At 39.2% G+C, this 19,619-nt stretch overlaps 1 protein-coding gene across 1 annotated transcript; it reads left to right on the forward strand.

Annotated features, from left to right (window-relative positions):
- The first annotated feature begins 951 nt into the window (after window positions 1–951).
- nectin1a (nectin cell adhesion molecule 1a) lies at window positions 952–18,638 on the forward strand. The gene is made up of 10 exons (XM_056396609.1): window positions 952–1,434; window positions 11,229–11,341; window positions 12,263–12,521; window positions 13,242–13,359; window positions 13,625–13,806; window positions 13,911–14,028; window positions 14,985–15,136; window positions 15,360–15,492; window positions 15,608–15,671; window positions 17,409–18,638. Exons 1-10 carry the CDS (start codon window positions 1,377–1,379, stop codon window positions 17,721–17,723), a joined length of 1,512 nt encoding a protein of 503 aa, XP_056252584.1. The 5' UTR covers window positions 952–1,376; the 3' UTR covers window positions 17,724–18,638.
- The last annotated feature ends 981 nt before the right edge of the window (window positions 18,639–19,619 follow it).

Consider the following 19,619-nt stretch of genomic DNA (forward strand, 5'->3'; position numbering starts at 1 on the left):
CCCTCCTCCGCAAATCATCCTGGACATACAAGCAAGACCAGACCACTTTTACAATTATATGTCCTTTCAATGATCCTTTGGTAAAATAGATGTATGTCGATGTAATTCGTATGATACAGGGCTTCATATTTTATCATATCTTTATGCTATACAACAGCCATATAGTCCACATACGTTTACAGGCATCAGATTATCGTTTCTATTTATGATTTTTTTCCATTAATTTATTCATCTATCAGGATGTGTCATGGAGAAAAAAAAGAATAAATCATGCACATAATTAAAATTTAAATGTATTCACTTTTACACACTTTTGTACCATTAGGCTCATCTTGAATATATCCTTCACATTGTCATTCTTTTATTTTGATCTCGGACAGAGGTGTACTTCAGGTTTTGGCTGTTAAACACAATGTTGTGTTATATTGGAGATTAATTAAACATATTTTACAGGATAAACTCACGGACTGCTTCTCCGTACAATATGTGACGTTACTGCAGATGTCATCTAGCTCACGAATAAACAGATTCAGGGTACGTCTTCTTCACACTCCTGCTCCAAGAGGGGAGGAAACAAACTAGACAATAGCAAAAGATATTAAATCCAGAGCACAAATTAAGCAATTAGAGATCACAAGTTATTCGAGCACATTTTTTTCTCTATGGCACCACAGGCTCTGTATTCATTTATATATCAAGTTATAAGTCACCAGCACTAGCTATAGATCAGGTCAGTGTTCAAATCTCTTCATCTCTCTTCATTAGTGGATGGTGAAATCAGGACAGCAGCACAGCAGAGGGGGCCTACAGTCACTGGGAGCTAATTCCTGTAGCTACGCCTCTGTCTGGGCCACTAATTGAGTCTATTGAGTCTGCTCATTTAAAATAGCCTGACTGCGCCTTTTCTCTAAATGTGCAGAGCAGCCGGCGGGAGGTTTGCTCAGCTCAGCTCAGCCCTCACACACTGACAGATAGTTGTCGGTCGGGACTGGGGGTAGGCTATCTCGGAAATAATCTGCCCACGCGTTAAGCTGCTTTATCCCTGCCAAGCCTCAGCCGGACAGAGACTGCTGCAGCTCCGTTACCGGTCGGAGGGAAGTCGGAATTAAGAGTGGGAGAAAGAAAAAGTGACACAAGGTGCGGGGACAAGTTTGAGAAAGCTTTCCAGGCTGACAGTTAGTGAAGCAGGGGTGAGTGCGGGTAGCTCGGTTTGCCGCAGAGGACATGGAGACCTGACGGGACCTTGAACATACGGTCCTGAGGCTGAACCCGCTGCTGTGTTCAATCTGGGGGGGGGGGGGGAGGGAGGGAGGCAGGAGGCAGAAAACAAGTGCACACTGGGAATTTAACCACAGCGAGACGCTGGCCACGGTGGTATGGGCATGGAAAACACTGGATTTTGGATATTCCTGATAACAACTTGTGTTGTTCCAGGTAGGCTGCTCTGCTCTTCTTAGCACCTGTTAAGGAATAATGAAATGACACCGGTGTTATCAGTCCAGGTTAAAAGACGTTGATTTCCCTGTATCCTCTCAGTGAGGAGATGCAGTCATAGAGGATGGAAGTAATAATGTGCAAAAGAAAATTTCAGTGTTTTTCCTGTTATGAAAATTTCATATGTTGTAGCCTACATTCAGTGAACAGTAAAGGTTAAACCCACATAAACTCAGTCTGTAAGTGAAGTAAAAGTAGAAATCACAGTACAATAGTGAAAAAGGCCTAATCACCTTTTTATTTACCAACTTCTTGCTCACAACCATCGGTATCCTGTGTTGTTGTGTTGTCAAGCATGGTAGTTTAAACATGTTCTTTTTAGTTTCAGTTTATTGTTTTGATAAATGATTGAATATTAACATCATAGTGTCTTTTATCTATTTTACATTACTGTTATATAACATTTGAGTGTTCATTTAAACACTAATGAGTCAGTTTACTTATATCACCTTCATCATCACCCTCACCATTACCTTCCTCATCATTTTCTTCATCAAAGTATGAATGAAAAAAAACAGGCAAAAACAAAAAAAAAAAGACAGGTCACCACTTTCTGATAAGTTACCTTTTAAGAGTGATATATAATATGTATCTGATTGCTGATTAATGACATATAAATAATTTACTAATCTGTTGTAAACCAGTAACATTTGAAAACAAGATTTGGGTCACCAGGGTGTGAAAAGTCCTCTTCCATGATTATCATGTCAGGTACAAATGTTAACGTTTTCACAACCAGGCAACTAAAGAACTCTGGCTTATAACTGATGTTTTAAGCAGTAAACAATTATTTATTAACTATTACTGAGGGGATTTGTTCCAAATTAAAAGTTTTTTCATAATTTTTAAAATTAGGTCAATTCTCAACGTACTTCGGGCCATAGGTTCATTGATCTTCTGGCTCTTTTCACTAATGTTTGTTCAGTTTTTCCAGTGTCTGATGTTCAGTGCCCTAGTGCCAGTTTTCCTTCATTCAGTGGGAGCATCAAACTCCTTTCATCCTCATATGTAAATGATTCAACCTCTGAAACTAAATGTCTTTACTCCTGATCAGTTCAGAAGTCAAACCAGACCATTTCAACACTGTTGTTATTTTTCAGTCAGTCCAGACTTCACTGTGTCCAACTAAACTTGCCTGTTGCCAGCAGGTGCACTGCTGTAATCACACTGAGATGTGGCCACTCCTGCAAATGGCATCCCCAGATCTTACAGTGTGTGTGTGTGTGTGTGTGTCTGAATGAATAGACTAACTCTTGCCTCACTGTAACAGGTGCAGCTGTGTAATCACACTAAGCTGGGGCCAAACATATAAAGCTGGCATCAGAGTTGGGGATGTGTAATAAAGGGGGGGCAGTGGTGGTATACATAATACGCAATGACAAAAGCGATTGTGGCAGCATACGCATGTGTTGAGCTGCTGTGACATCTGCTGTGATTGGTTTTTTCATTCAGTCAGTGATAAACCCCCCTATGCAAGTTGAGCAGTAATTTTCTTGTGTGCATACATATGTGTGTATGTGTTATTAGCGAGTGGGAGGCCACGCCATGTGTGTAGGATTGTCATGTTGAAGGACAGAGCAGTGGATTAAAGCTGCACAGAGAGCAGGAAGGGTGTAACAACATGATTGCTGCCAAGTCCAACCCTGCTGACTGTTGCTGCAGTGTGTCTGTCTTCTCCTGACTGGTGCAGACTCAGAGCACCTCCGCAGGTCTGTCATCTCCTGTAGGGTGCCACCAACTTGATGCGAGTGCTGTCACAGATAGGCACTGATATGTTTTTCCCCTTCGCATAAAAGTTTGCAATCCTCCTCTGCAGAAAGACACAGAAAAGGCTGACTAAGGCTGACAGACAGACAGACATCCTCATGAATTTTAGCATAATCCACTGTCCACAGCTGGAACACACAGACGCTACCCCACAGAAATAATCCAGCACAAACACACAGCCCTTCTGTCCTCTGCCTTTTTTGACTTTCTCTTTTGTGCACCTCTCTCTCTCTAGAGAGAGTCGGCCCACTGGAAGCCCCATTTTTTCCCCCCTTCATTGTCTCTCAGTCAATTGATCTTCCTCCACAGACATGATTTCTAAACATCTCCTCTCCCTTTTGTGTTTATATTCGCCTGTCATGTCCCAAAACACAGATGCAGCAGCAACAGTCATCGTAATCCTGTGAGCTGCCCGCTGAACACTGGCCAAGCGCACACTCCGCGTTCCTGCAGTGCCACAGAGATTACACACCCACACAAACACGCACACATGTACATGCATGTGTGCGTGCACAGATACCAGTCAAAAAACAATGAGAGATTATAATCAATTTAGGGGGTGGGTGGGCGAGAGGAGAAGAAGTGTTTTCTCCATTTCAATCAGGCAAAAATGGACAGGAGTTTACATAATTTGGTAAAGTGGAGGTCGAAAAGTCAGTTTACATTGTCAGTAAAGTTGTTGTTTTTTGCTGTCAGGCTATGCAATCTGTTGAGAGTTGCTATGTAAAATGACTAGTGACTCTAGTCACAGGTAACGGTAGTAGTCATATCACAAACACGTTATTAGTTCGAGCGTGTGTGTGTGTGTGTGTTTGTGTGTGTGCACGTGTGCATGTGCTTGTGTGTGTGTGTGTGTGTGTGTGTGTGTGTGTGTCAGTTGGTCTTCATTCTGCCTAAGGTTTCCCTATATTGTAAGTCACAAGGCCAAAGACACAAACACAGTGTGTAATCCCAGATCAATCACAGATTTCATGGCCTAAAGATTAAACAGTTAATCTGCCCTCTCCTCTTTCTCTCTCTGTGATTTTCATTTTCTCGTATGCAGCATGAGGTCAGTTTTTCAGTATCTCCCAGCTTCTGGTAGCCAAGTGAGGGAAGCTGAAGTGGTTTGTTCAGGCCTGAAACGTTTCAGTTTAATGTGACGGTCTGCACCACTGCAGACAATGATGTCACCCTCATATTCTTAATCTTAGACAAAGGCTTGTAGATACCTGAAATTCTTTGTGCCAGTGTGACAGAACAGATAACAACTTCCTTTAAAAAAAACTATCTTAAGGGAAAAACATTTTCGGATCAAAGTGACCCAGTTTGAATTTGATAACAGTAAATTTTAAAAAATAACTTAATTCTACCAAAAATATCTACAGATGTATGGCTACTTATGTTTTTTAGTGTTAATGAATGTGTTAATCTCATGAAGTTAATGTTTCAGATTGGTTTTATCTATTTAGCCGTGCTAGCAGCATGGCTCTATTGATGGCAATGTTCATCTCAGTACAGATGTGTACTTTGAAATGCTTTGAAATTTTGCACAGGCATTCGTGACCCCCTGAGGATGAACCCTACTGTGTTTGGTGTCTTTCCATCAGGCTGACATTTGTGGTTTTATATGGACTGAGGGCAGAGTGGACGCTAAAGTGACTCACTAAGGCCTCATAAAGTACAAAGTGGTATTACGAGATGGGACAGGACAGGGCTAGCTGGTTAGCGTGCTAACTTGAGTAGATATTTCTGAAACACAAGACATACAGTCGATTTCTTATTACATTACATTCTGTTGATAATTTTAGTTAATTTTTTTAATGTTTTAAACTAAAATACTTAGATATAGCACCTTTTAAGTTACCTTTGATGCTGATTCTAGGATGAAATAGTTTATACTTATAATAGAAATTAAGAAGTTAATCTCAGTGAGACCTATACTTAAAAAATTAGATATTAGCATATACATTTTATTGGTGTATGCAGAAAAGTGTAAACGCTTTACCAACAGCAATCAGAGACTGTGCTGAAATAATGAAGCAATAAGATTTCCATTTTCCAATCTTTTCTTAATACCCTGCAGCAACACCTGCCACTCTCATACATACAGGAAAAGCTTAAAAATAGGTTGTCACATAATTATTAAGTTTGGTGAAGAAAGATTGCAGGATGTGTCCATTCAGGATGTAAACAAAAAGCCCAGCATCTTGCTGTGATGCTCTTGCTGTTCTTACATGCTGCACATTCAAGTGCGAAACAATGTTTCCATTGTTTTGTCAAGTTCCCATGGTCGTCTCTTGCCCATGTGCTGCTCTTTATGGGTAATTGTCAGGTGGACTGTTGACATAATTTCCTATAGTCTAAACAAAAGAAGAATGTGAATGGACCCGGCAGAAAAGAGGAAGGTGGGAGAGATATGTGTGTGCGTGTGTGTGTGTGTGTGTGTGTGTGTGTGTGTGTGTGTGTGTGTGTGTGTGTGTGCGTGCATGTATGCGAGTGTGCATGTGTCAGAGAGGCTCCCTTTCTGCTCTGACCTCACCTAAAGCCCCTAATCAGCTCAGCTACAGGGCTCAGCAGGGGGGGACTCTCAGTGGGATGTGTGTGTGCCTTTAAAGGGTAGTGTTTAGACTAAAGTGAAAGGTATTTCATCTCCCTGATATAAGGCAGGGCTGAAATTACAAACTGACTTGTTAATGAGGCCTGTCTGTGTTTACTGAGCGTGTGCGTCAAATAAACACATAGTGTGTGCGGATGGAGGGTTGCAGGGGGGCCATTAATGCAACACAGACTTTGTAAAGAAACGGTTTGACACTTTGGGAAATACCCCTATTGGCTCTCTTGCCAAGAGTTAGATGAGAAGATTAATACCACTCTCATATCTGTATGGCTATCATGAAACTACCTCAAACAGCTTGTTAGCTTAGCTTCTCTTCGCATAAAGACTAGAAACATGGGGTACTAGGTAGCCTGGCTCTGTCCAACGGTAACTAAATCTGCCTACCAGCTCATACAAATCCAATATTTAAAGGTAACTTTTATGAAAATAACTTTTTGTCATATTTGCTGAAACTGTCACATACCAACACTTTGGGCCCAGTGGCTAACCCACAGAAACTGTATTTGACAACTTGACAATCAGCTATCTTTCTCCAGAATAGTCTACTGCACTTGTTTCATTAATCTGAAGTGTATAATACTGAAGTGTAAAAATAACAAGTTGTGGATTTATGGGGGATATGTGGCAGACTACGTCTTGACCGGGAGCAGTGACTTCCTTAAAACCAGTGGACACGCAAGGAAGTCACTGCTCCAAAAAATAGTCCAACGCATAATCCCCTCGTAGAAACACTGCTTGTTTTTACACGTTTTGGATATATCTTGTTCATTTTTGAGCTTAAGGCATTGGTAGCCATATTTAGTTAATGTTAGACAGAGTCAGACTAGCTCTTTACCTGTCTCCAGTCTTAACTAAGCTAATGGCTGTATCTTCATATTCATCATACAGACATGACGTATTTCTCAAAGTGTGATCCTGTTCCTTAAACATGTCTTATACAATTCATCATACAATTACCCTCTTACAGATATGCAATGCATACTGAACATGCGTCAAATCTTTGTCAAGAAGTTCAGTGTTTTACATGTAATTTGACATTTTACTGTTTGGATGATTGAGATGAAACTACACAGGCATTTCATAAAGCATTTAAATATGAGATATGTTGGATGTTTTGGAAGGATATTCCAGATTTCTTTGATAAAAGGTGGACCCTGATGAAACTGAGCCTAAAATTATCACAGAAACATCCACAAAACAGCAAATATTCCGTGAGTTTAACATGAATTACATTAACCATTAAACTACTAAAGTTCTTCTTCATATAGGTAATGGAGGCTTAAAAACACACAAACAATCTGGTAAGGACTGAATCCACAAGAATTCAGCACAAATATTTTGTAACCGTCCATATGTACTGCAGCAAACAGGACATAAACTCTGTGATGCAGATGCATTTTAATATCCTAAATCGTGTAATCTACTCCCACTGCTGGCCTTCTTCCCTCTCAATGAACCACACAAACACACACAATAGGTTATACAAGTGGGCATGTATGGCACAGTGAACTCCTACTATAATACAAAACTATCAAACATATTAATATAACAAAACACATATGGCCCAAGCCGTACTTGTCATTATGTGATGACGTTGGTTGCATTTTTTATGATTGATGTCGGCAGTGCAGATGCTTGCATGCATAGAACAGCTTAAATATGCCACATGCAGTTTTGCATATCAGATGCTTTTTTAATATGCTTATTGATATGAAAAACAGGGAATGAACACTCTTATAATTCTATTTTCTAATTGAGGCTTTGTTTTCAAGTAGGAAACTAGGTAAGCACTAACATGTCCTGCCTTTTCTCTTTAAGTCTGTGCAATGTGTGTCATGCCATCAGTCAATTTTGAAATTTTAAGATTTTGATGCTTAGTTTATAGCTCAAAGAAACCAATGAAATCATCAACATATTCTTATTTCGTGCATTCTTATTTTGTGGCAGCAAAGCAAACTTAGTGCAGTTTTAAAAGCACAGAGAGACATTCAAGCTCAACAGATTTGTCTATGGTTTTCTATATCTACTGTAGTCAGAACTAAACTTTAAGACCATTTCAGGTAAAACAGTGAAAAATATCATTGTAATTTATACGCCTCATCTACAGTCCTGTGAGGAAGTTACTGTTTTTGATTTAGGTCTAGAGCTCTCCTGGTTTATGGGACACTGAATTATATGAATCTGTCTGCTTGCTCGGTTTTTAGGGGCATTTGAGAATTTGCAAAGACCTTAATTCTTCACTGTATTTCAGAGCTGATTAGCTCTCTGTTCATGCACAGGCCTATTATGTGGCTGACCTTTATTTGGCTCATTGTTGAAGGATTTTCTTATGTCATTCAGAAATACGATGCCATTTCTAACATTAGATCCCAAGAAGCCCTCTGCACTCTCCGGCAGGTCATTGTCTACAGATCGGAATCTACACAAACTCTTTCTCTGTGTAACATATATAAGTGCTTGAAACTACAGACATTTACTGTAGGAAGAGGTTTGTGAAAACAAATGCAATTTAATACATTTTGCCCAATCACTCTGTTTTTCTGGGATTTTTATAGACTATTTGAAGATATTGTTCTGTCATGACTAAAAGATAGCCAGATGAAAGAATCAATGCTATGTTTCCTCTATGTGTTGGTGAAAAGTAACAGGGCTTAATCAATGATTAAACGTTATGGCAGGATTTTGAATGGCAGGTTTAATAATAAAAGCATTGAGTCATCGTATTTCTTCTCTTGTGTTTAGTGTAATAGGATGATTGGGATTAAATGCGAGATATACCATAGTTGTGTGTTGCCAGCACACTAATGATAAAATATATACAGGGTTAGCAGGTGTACAGAGAACAGGATAGGACCCAGAATTGACCCGTGGGGCACAACACACATTGAGCTTTGACTCAGCCTATCAGTAGAGCAACTGTAGGATGTACAGACAGTTTTCATGGATAGTGCTATAGCAGTTGATGGTGTTGTCAGGGCTTTTTACAACAAGTCACCAAATGAAATGATGAAATACATAACGAAACATGTAAGCCACTTATTTTTCCTGTTCGTGCAAATTGATTTCACCTCTACAGTTTGATTGGTTAGAGTTAGGGAAAGGACATGGTTTGTATCAAAATAAATACCTGCTTAAGTTTCAGAAACCATCGTGGTCATGGTTAAGAGAAACCAAAGTTGACTGTCAGTATGAAAGGGAACCGACCAACAGTCTCCTGTGTCACTTAAATGTAGACACGCATCATTTTGGGACGTGCATCCTGTTACACTGCATATTACACTGCATGAGGAAAAGTCTACATGTACATATACTACTTCAACTGTTCTTGTGTATTCATAATGTATCACCAGAGAGCATGTGGCAGTATTAATCATATATCCTCTCCGTTTTGTTCAGCCTTGCCAAACGGCACAGCAAGAGGCTATTGTTCAGTTACTGTGTATTGTATATTTTTCTGCAGGAAATAACACGTTTAAACATTTCTGCAGGAAGCTCCTACACGGCTCTGATAAAAATATTGGGATGCCAACCTACTGTTTATAGGTAAAAGCATTATTTCATGGTTAACAACCTTGAGGGGTGAACAGATGTGATGTCTGCCCTGTCAGCCTGAGGTGTTTTTTTGACTGACTGTGTCTGTGATAGAGACCATACTAGGACACTCATGGACCGATCAATATTCCTCCATTAATAACATGGAAATATTGGACGGCATGATGAATATGGAACCTCATATTTCAAACATGGAAATCACCCCTGGGTATGAGTTACATCCATACAGTCTAATACAGCTACATAACATCTAATAAAATTTCCAGTTGCCTGGCTTATGGCATTAAATGTTTGAGAAAGTTAAAAATGACCAGCTGAAGTAAAGTTTGCTGAGGTAACTGAGACCTTACAAATCTAATTTTGTGACAAACCCAGAGGTATCCTTTACAGTAGTATCAGGGATGGCTGTTCTCATAATGACATTTATTGGGAAATGTTTTCGAAAGAAAGTCACAGCTTGTTTCCTGCAACCGTGTCTTTTATTTTTTGTTGTGAGACTCTGATAAGATGCCTAATAACTACCTTTGCTGTTTATATTTGTGCCCAAAAATAATCTTCCAAAACTAATGGGACCACCAGACTGCTCTTTAGGGTAATTTTTATTGCTTTATCTAAGGAGGAAGCCAAATACAGAATGTCTTGGGAGGAAAAAACAGCTCACACAATGATATTTGTGTATGTGTAACATTGATTTTATGCTTCAAAGCTTTTATTTTGGCATAATGACTCAGCATTTACCAGAAGGTTTGATGAAAAATGTAATTAAAATGTGATATTTTTCCCCAAATGAATGATAAAATACAAAGTAAACAAAACCCAATACATTTCAAATACATATGGTGAGAATACTTCATATCTTAAAGAACGTTCAGGTAAAGTTACACGATGCATTTCTCTCCCATCGGCATCTATCTTTTAGTATTTGGCTGCTGCCATACTAAAAGGGAGAAGGGACTTTAAATGGATTAACTATAAAAAATGAAATAATTTCTTCATAAAAAAAGTTTGTAAAGATAAAAAATATTAATGTAAGACTGGATATTTTAATCTAGGATGGCTGATTGTTAGTGACTGAGATGACACAATTAGGGATATTGAGAATGAAAGGTTCCTCTCTCTCTCTGTCTCTCTCTCTCTCTCTCTGTGTGTGTGTGAGTGCGTGTGTGAGTGTGTGTGTCTGTACTGTATAATAATAACACGTGTGTGAGAATGGGAGCAGCCATTGTCCTCAGCTGTTATTTTCTGTCCTCTATCCTGCACCATGAATAATAATCATTTTATTCGTTATGAACCTTCCAGATTGAATATGATGTTACTGGAAGTTTATCTGACAAACACAAATAAACACACGTGACTCAGGTACGCTCAGGAAGTGGGCGTGGCTCTGCTGTGGATTTGTTAAAGGGGATCAGTAAGTCAGTGGGAACAGTAACCAAACAAATCGTGCTTATTTATACCCTCACTCTAATCCACGACCTTTGACCTCAGCTCACCTCTCACCCTGCTAAAGTGTATCACCTTTGACAGCTCAGCTCCCTTTAGAAGCTCAACATGCTGTGCTGACTGTGAACAGCTTAGAGCATGCCAGTCTGAGGCTGCCAACATGTGTGTGTTTGTATATTTGTGTGTGTGTGTGTGTGTGTGTGTGTGTGTGTGTGTGTGTGTGTGTGTGTGTGTGTGGTGTGTGTGTGTGTATGTGTGTGTGTGTGTGTGTGTGTGTGTGTGTGTGTGTGTGTGTGTGTGTGTATGTGTGTATGTGTGTGTGTGCCCTGTGCCCAGGTGAAAGTGTTTTCATGTCTTTATGTTTCTCTTTCAGGAATAAATGGCCAGACTGTGGAAATGGATGACGGGAAGTCGGGGTATGTTGGCTCAAAGGTGGATCTCCGCTGTCGGTTCATTAACAGCTCCCCGCCCGTCAAAATCTCCCAGGTATCCAGTCGCCCACCTGAACGTGGATTACACCAAATTGTAAATACATAAAAAAAAAAAACCCATAAAACTCACAAAAAAAAAAACCACCATTCACACGCAGAACACGCCTTCCAAATTATAGATAAATCAGCAGAAACTCTGTCTGTGTGTTTATCTGCAATTCCATAATCAATCATTTTCAGCTTTCTGCAAAACCTGATTTCTTCAACATCCTGCGATGAACTCAGTTTACTTAACTGTTTCAAGAAATTAAGAGAAACCCAGTTAACACTGCTAGATTTTTGCAGGAGGAACCTGATTTCTTGTAAATCTTGAAAGTGAAACTGCTTTGCAAAGACTTCAGACAGGGAAAGAGTCTGCACTGAAAGTGACAGCGGCAAGAAACAATTTTCAAATTCAATACATGCAAATCTTATACAGTACTATGATTTTTGCATTTGAAATCTGTTTCAAGCATTAGTTTTTTTTTCCTTTTTTAGCAAATTAACTACAAATCACATTATTTACAATACATTTCCAAAAGCAAAAGTTCTTAGCCTAATTTCCCATTTTGCAGGCCATCTTCTTTGTAAGCTGGTAAAGTATGGGTGTCTATGTGGTAGGGAGTCAATCTTAAAACTTAGTTGTTGTTGAAGCTTGTTTCAGTTGGCTTTGGTGTAAAATGTTTCCATGTAGTTAATGAGACAAAACCACAAGTATCATTTGGTTAGATGTGTAACTGCATGCATCAGACTTTTGACTTCTTATGCCCTGATAGGTTTCACAGTCATTATTCGTCTTGTTTATTTATTATTCAATTTATTATTGAAATATACATATACGTTTACAATACATTGATTCACATGCACTGTAGCAGTACAACACACTTCCTTACCCCTTCATTAACTCCTTCCATTTCGTCTCTCCGTCCTTCTCAAGGTAACATGGCAGAAACTGGTGAACGGCACCAAGCAGAACGTGGCGATCGCCAACCCCTCCCTGGGTGTGTCAGTGGCGCCGCCCTACAGGGACCGCGTCACCTTCAAGAACGCAGCAGTGAGGCGACGAACTCCGACCCTTGAAGACACCACCATCACCTTCTCCTCGCTCCGCCTCTCTGACGAGTCCACCTACATCTGTGAATACACCACGTTCCCCGCAGGAAACCGGGAGAACACAGTGAACCTCACTGTCTACGGTAAGAAAGAAGTATGATGAGCTGAGTTTCAAATAAGATACAGATGGATTGTCACTATGTCTCTAGCTTCATATTTACCGTACAGACATCTAACTTTTGGTATAAAGCAAGTAATCTCTATTCCTTTAAGGTGTCAAATGCCACACCAAGTAGTCCTCATTGATTCAGCTTCGTGCCATTTTAAAAAGTTTGACCAGTTTTGGATTTTTAAAACAAATTTTGACAAACTAGTGTTTCCATGTTCAATATTGAACATTCACACACTTGAAAAAACTGTATACTGGTTTCCGAATGTAGAGATATTGTGAGTTTTTTCACATTCATTTCTGTACTTGTATGTTACATAGAAAAGTAGCCAATGTAAAAATTTAATTTTGGAAATTTTAACTGTTGCTTTTTTTTTTTTTGATTTTGGATTTAAATCTTAATTGGATGAGATGAAGATTACCTGTAGATAAAAAATAATAGTCATATTTTGTAAAATCTTGACTTACCATTGTGTTTACTCGCCTTTTTAGAAAATGGCTTTGTTGTGTGCAGATGCAGTTTGTAAAACATGATTTACTGATGAGGCAATCGCTGTTCATATTAACTGCAAAGTCGAAATTGCAGCTTTTGCCTGTCATCACCTTGGATAAGCTGTAATACTATATTATCATGATGTAAAAATATTCTCATGCCAGATCAACTCGACGCCTTTGATTATTTTTATTCCCGCAGTTCGCCCAACAACTCAGATGAGTCTGTCCTCACCGACACTAGTGGCTCGTTCATCCAATCTGAAAACACCGGTGGCCACTTGCATCTCTGCCAATGGAAAACCACCTGGAACCATCAGGTGTGTAACAGATGTTTTGTCTCTTGAATTCACCCTCCCTTACATTTGGTATGGTTTGCATTGTTGCATTGTAAAACTAATCTCTCTCTCAAATCTGCATGCTTTTCTCAATATGAATTTATATCTTCTGCTTCTTCTTGTGTGCGCGCTTCCATTGCACAACCGTAAATGAAACCCTTGCCTTCTGTTTAGTGTATACACATATACAAAATGTATCTATGTACGTGTGCGTCGTGTGACACTGATTCCTGGTTGGTGTGAGCAGGTGGGAGACAAAGGTGCCGGGAGAAGTGACCACTCGAGAGTACAGAAACTCAGACGGGACGTTCACTGTTCAGAGTGACTACGTTTTGGTGCCCAGCAGAGAAACGCATAAGGAAACGCTCACCTGTGTCACCAGCTACAACGAGGAGGTCTTCACTGACAGCGTCACCCTCGATATTCAGTGTAAGTCTCTCTCATACACTACATAACTCGACAGTTCAAAATAAAGAAGTGAATTTTACAGGCTTATATTTTGTTACTGGTACGTGTCTGTGTGTGTGTACCAGATGAGCCAGATGTTACAGTGGACGGGTTTGATGGAAACTGGTATGTGAACCGAGAGAACGTCCAGCTGAGCTGCCAAGCTGATGCCAACCCAGCCGCCTCTCTGTATCAGTGGAGACTGTGAGTACAACTCTTTAAGAGGGCACACACACACACACACATACACACACACACACGTCACATGACTTTTTCCCCAGTACACCATATTAAATTTACAAAACGTTTCAGCTATCTTGCCTTCATCAGAGTGAACAGACAGAGGCTGTTTGAAGTTTCCTCATAAACAACACACTGAGCTGTCATGTGACTGATATGAAAAATGTCATGGCCTTTAGTTGAACGTTGTGTTGTGTTGTTGTTTAGTTGTGAAGAAAACTATTTACCATAAATACCATAAATACAGAGTACAACAATAAAATCATCATTTCACAATATTCTGCAACAAATACACTTTTTCATCTTACCATAATACAAGTGAACAATTTTTATCTTCAAATCACCTTTGAACTGAACACATCAATCCAGGAAGTACACATCTCAGTGTCTTGTATAGAAGTAAAACAGAAACAGCCTCAGACACCAGACTGATGAGGTAGACAAAAATGTTGAATACAGCTTGGCAACCGAGAGAAGAGTTGTGTTAATGTAAGAGAGAAACCATCCCTGCCAGTAAATCAAGGAGGTGATGCCATGTGTCTTTAAATTGAGAAACTGAGATTTACTGAAAATGGGTCAGTTATAAAATAAAACAAAATCTGGTTTCTCTTCCTTAATTCGTGGAGAGTCTGTCCTTCCCTTCTTAATTCTTACGCTAACACTGTTGTCTTTTTCTTTTTCTAAGTGCCAGCGAACATAAACCACGAAACAACACACCTTTCTTCTTCCTGTTTTATAATGCGTGTATTGTCTTAGTTTGTATTTGATTTTTGCATCTATCATTGAATTATATCATCGTATATAAAGGGCATATTGCTGTTATTGTTATTCGCATGGACAAAATGTCGACTGAAGAGAGTTTTAGTTTCATAACTTGTGTGCACTTTTTATTTAAATTATATTTTCTGCACATTCTGTAGAATTAATGGCTCCATACCAAGCAATGCTGAGATCCGAGACAATGTCCTTACCTTTAAAGGACCAGTCACATACGACCTGCAAGGTACCTATGTGTGTGATGCAACCAACAGCATTGGGACACGGTCAGGCTCTGTGGAGGTCAGCATTATAGGTATGTTTACCTGAGGTCCGGGGTCATTTGATAATAATGAGAAAGGGAAATTAAAAAGTATTCCTGCTAATATTACCACTTCTAATCCTGCAGCTGCTGTGTACTGAACTTTTCTATTCACATTTTCTTTCCTGCATGACTCTTACTGTACCTCCAAAGTTACTGTAAACCGTGCATGTGTTTGTTTGAATTTTTTATTGATGTGCGATTGTTTTCTCTGTAGAAAAGCCACTACCGCAGATTGCAACAGGTGATGTCATCAGTGTAATCGCCTTATTGCTGGCTGCTGGAGTGCTCATGGGCATTACTATCACAGTCCTGGTGCTCAAAATAAGAAGTAGAAAAGACAACTCCTCGTACGTAAACGGTCCATTCTCCCTCCTGCCCTCTGTTTCACAGGCGTGTTTGTTCCAACACAGTTTCTTACCATCCTCATCATCCATCTTCTATTCTCTTTTCCTCCTTGATCAGAAATGATTCCCCGTCCAGAAAACTGTCCCAGCCAATAAGGAAAAGACCAGGAGATGAGATCCAGGTAAACTGCGTGTGTTGTTTGTAATTTACACGTCACATGTTCAAAGGGTTGCCAATGTGCTTGAGTAAATTTTCCTCCGATTTTTATAAAATTGTGGCAGGTATTTCTTTGGCAGGTTCACACTACTTGCTATTCTGGAAAGTAAATAATAATTGTAGAATAATAACATCATTTACAATAGAATTAATGCTGTAATGTTACTGCTGACTGTGCCACCAATACTAAAGCTGATGTAAAATAATACATAAAGCTGCTATTACAGTAACAAACAATGGACTGTCCATACAGAAAATAGTAGTCATCTCTATTGTCAGTAATGCATCAGTGCTACTTGGACGCTTGAGAAATACAGTTTGCAGCACTAAAGATCTCAGTTCATTGAGTGCACGTTAAATATTCACCAACTGCAATAATAAATAAATAGATGAATATTTGATTCCACATTCACTGACACAGACCAGTCAGACCCGTCAAACACCAACCACCGAGGACACAGCGAGGACGTCAGCCTCGTTACCTCTCTTACCTTAGCGATTCTCTTTGTTCCTCACAGAAAACTCATCTCAGCAGCTTTGTGAATAGCTCTAAAAAGAAACTCTTATTAAGGAACTTTTAGTGGCTTTTATAACCTTTATGTGATTTTAAATTCCTGTCATCTATCTTAACATTTTGTGTCCTTCCACCATGTTGTTTTTGTTCTGAAAAGAAGTCTAACCAGTCTAAATAAATGAAAACACCTATGTGGGTGCACCATGGGTATGTAGGGTCAGTAATACCACTTAGAGACATGAACATGGTTATATTTGCTTATTAGCAAAACTTCACTAGCATAACCGTCATCGTAACAGGTTATGTGCATGACTGCAGATAACCTTATTAGACCAATTGCTTCAGACCATTATTGATTTATGTAGATATAAAACACTCTCTGTGTACTGTTAGAATGTTCTTAAAGCAGAATCTGTACTATGTTATGTACCGTTTGTAAGGCTTTGTCTCAACAACTTTTGTAACTGTTGAAATTTTGGACCAAAATTCCCTTAATTTCAGTGGAATCTCTGTGATCAGAGGATTTGCTTGTGGAGAGCTTTGCGTGAATGTTAATTTGCGGTGTTTACCAGTTCCAAACCACCTTGACAGGTCTGAACTTTCAGGGATCGAAGAGAGGCAGAAAGTCCAAGATGGAGGAAGAGATATTAAATTAGCTGCGTGTTGCACAGCTTTTTCTTAATGGCCCCGTTCCTCTTTGTCGTTCCTTCCTTATTGTCTCCCTTTTTAAATTATAATAAAATACATTTTATTTATAGACTCCTTTCAAGGCTCTCAAGGACACCTTACAACGCACAGTAAAAAAATAAAAAGCTAGTACAAGGCATAAAATACAGAATAAATTAGAATAAATGTAATTCCATAAAAAATAAATATGATTAGTGCTGGTGCTGGAGTTAAAGAGAGTAAGAAAGTTTGAAGAGGTGTGTTTTGAGGTGGGATTTGAAAACAGGAAGAGAATCAATATTACAGATGTCTTGTGGAAGAGGGTTCCAGAGTCGAGGGGCAACATGGCTGAAGGTCCTAAACCCCATGTTAGTAAGACGGGCAGGAGGTACAGAGAGATTAATGGAGGAGGAAGCACTGCTACGAGGTCAGGAACTCCAAAGTAAATACTATATGTACTGTTTGCATGTACAGCATGTATGTGTATTGTTTCTAAATGTGATGTTTCTCCTTTCTCCACAGCATTCAGGACGGTTTTATGAAGAGCTTCCAAACACAGCAGACTATGTGAGCTACAGACTGGCCTGTAACAAGGAGGACTACCCAGAGCCCTACTCCCCTCCCATCAACCCTCCTCTCTCGTTCCTGCCCCAGCACCCCTACCACTCCTCACAACCGACCACTGCAACCAGCAGCATAAGCACCACCACGTCAAAAAACACCTTCTCTCCCCCTTCACACACCACAGCCATCTTTAAGTACCCCTCAGTACCGGGCCTGTCTTCTCCTCCTCCAGGAGTGGCGGCGTACACTTTTCCCAAAGAGCAGTATGTCTGAACCGACATCTTGTTACAAACTCAGACCTCTCCAGTGAGCTCAGATGAAACAACCCGATTCAAACCCGAACCTTTCCCAAGAGGAGGTTGGAAAAATATGTTGAACTCTGGACCATCAGAAGGTGTCTCTGCACCGTCTGCACCGTTGTGGATGGCTCGGGAGGTCAAAGGACAATGCAGCTTTTGTTGTTGCACCTGGAATTCAGTCCAATTTTCTCTCTTTGGTCTTATCTTTTACTGTGGTATTTATTCTTTGAAAAGGGAAGACTGTTGAACCATGTTTCAAATGTTTGCGAGCAAGTTCAAGTTTTAGGTTACAGGCAGGTCGAGTTAAAGATGATTTGACTTTAATTGGAATAAGTATATATTGCATGGATGTATTACATTTGATGGGAAAATACTTCAAACAGAATGGATGAAATTATCTACTGATGTCCCATGTGGTTGACCCCTTACTTTATCCTCCATGGTATCATTTTGTAATAAAAAAAACAAAGAAAACAAAAATAATACTATACTTTCCTACTCTCTCTTTATTCTGTGATGTACACACTGACCATCCATTTACTGAGGAGCAGCAAGCCTCACCTTTCGGTTTTACCCTCTGTCCTGATGTAATACTTTCACTGTGTTTGTATTTTGTATCACTCATGTTTTTCTGCTTTCTGAAAAAAAACCATTTTTATTTACTGAAGACATTTTGTCGATTTATGATATTGATGTTTTTATTTGTGGTATCTGTGGATTTTAGTATTCATTGACACTGGTTGTTGGATGAACCTTGAATTTTTAGCGTTTAAATAAAAATGATCATTTAAACTTGTATCAGTGGTGTATACTAGACTGAAAACTACAAGCTCTTCTTCTCTTTCTTTACTCTGAAAAGCAATAGTCTAATATTTTATTCATGGCCAGTATTGAGATGTTCACCCTGAAATATGTATTAACAATTAAAAGTCTACTGTACAATGTTTCATCAAAAATATTTTAGACTAATTATGATGGTTATTTTGTCAAAGACATCTCCGTTAAGTGTGATTTAAGCCACATTAGCAATATTGATCGATGTCGGAAAAATAACACACGGTTCACTTAACCTGCACATTTTTCCTAATACTGCTCCGAAGCAGTATTCAGGGTTAAGTGTGTTATACAGTTCACCACAGTCTACTGTGCCGCACCAGTCCAGTGTTTGTAATGTGCTTATAAGCTGATTTGAGGACCCACAATAATCAAGAAGCATGAACAACTTCGCATCAATAGTCATATCCAAACACTATGAAGTTAATGGCAGAATTTCCACACGTAGCAATTTATTCCTCTTAATGAGACTGGTAAGATTAATATTGAATATCTGACATATATATATATATATATATATATATATATATATATATATATATATATATACTTACTTTGAAAGATACATTTGATGCTTAAAAATTGTGAGACAAAAAACATCCAAATATGCTATGCCTCTTCTATGTACAGTAGACCTATGTGTTTCTAGACAACTTTATTTAACATCTTCATCAATGGTATCGTCCTCTCCGCTCCTTAATGTATGTTTTTTTTTACAATGTACAATGCTTGATGCAACTCATTTGTACCAACAAATTATCTGAGCTGGACTGTGCCATGTGCAGTATTTGTATTAGCCCAAGTGTTCCCTGTTTGCACTGATAAAGTTCTGCACTCTTACAGTCTTAACAGGCACTTGGGCACTCGGGCAATTACCAGAAACTACTGGAATAATACTGGAAATATGGGTATTGGGACGTCACAGCCTCTGAGGTAAACCCTCTCTGCAATGCTGCATAGATCATCCTGTTAAAGGGGAGCTTTGAGGAACTTTAGTTTGGATGCTGACGCAAAAGACGTGAGTGACCATTTCCAG

This window comes from Seriola aureovittata, chromosome 15 (assembly GCF_021018895.1).
Source record: "Seriola aureovittata isolate HTS-2021-v1 ecotype China chromosome 15, ASM2101889v1, whole genome shotgun sequence".
Classification (NCBI taxonomy): Eukaryota; Metazoa; Chordata; class Actinopteri; order Carangiformes; family Carangidae; genus Seriola; species Seriola aureovittata.

Bases quoted from the DNA above. Each gene is read 5' to 3' on its own strand.
- nectin1a (XM_056396609.1), top strand. From the start codon at position 1,377: ATGGGCATGGAAAACACTGGATTTTGGATATTCCTGATAACAACTTGT. The intron at 11,342-12,262 runs GTATCCAGTCGC...GTCCTTCTCAAG, and splicing joins CGCCCGTCAAAATCTCCCAG to GTAACATGGCAGAAACTGGT. The intron at 13,807-13,910 runs GTAAGTCTCTCT...TGTGTGTACCAG, and splicing joins CGTCACCCTCGATATTCAGT to ATGAGCCAGATGTTACAGTG.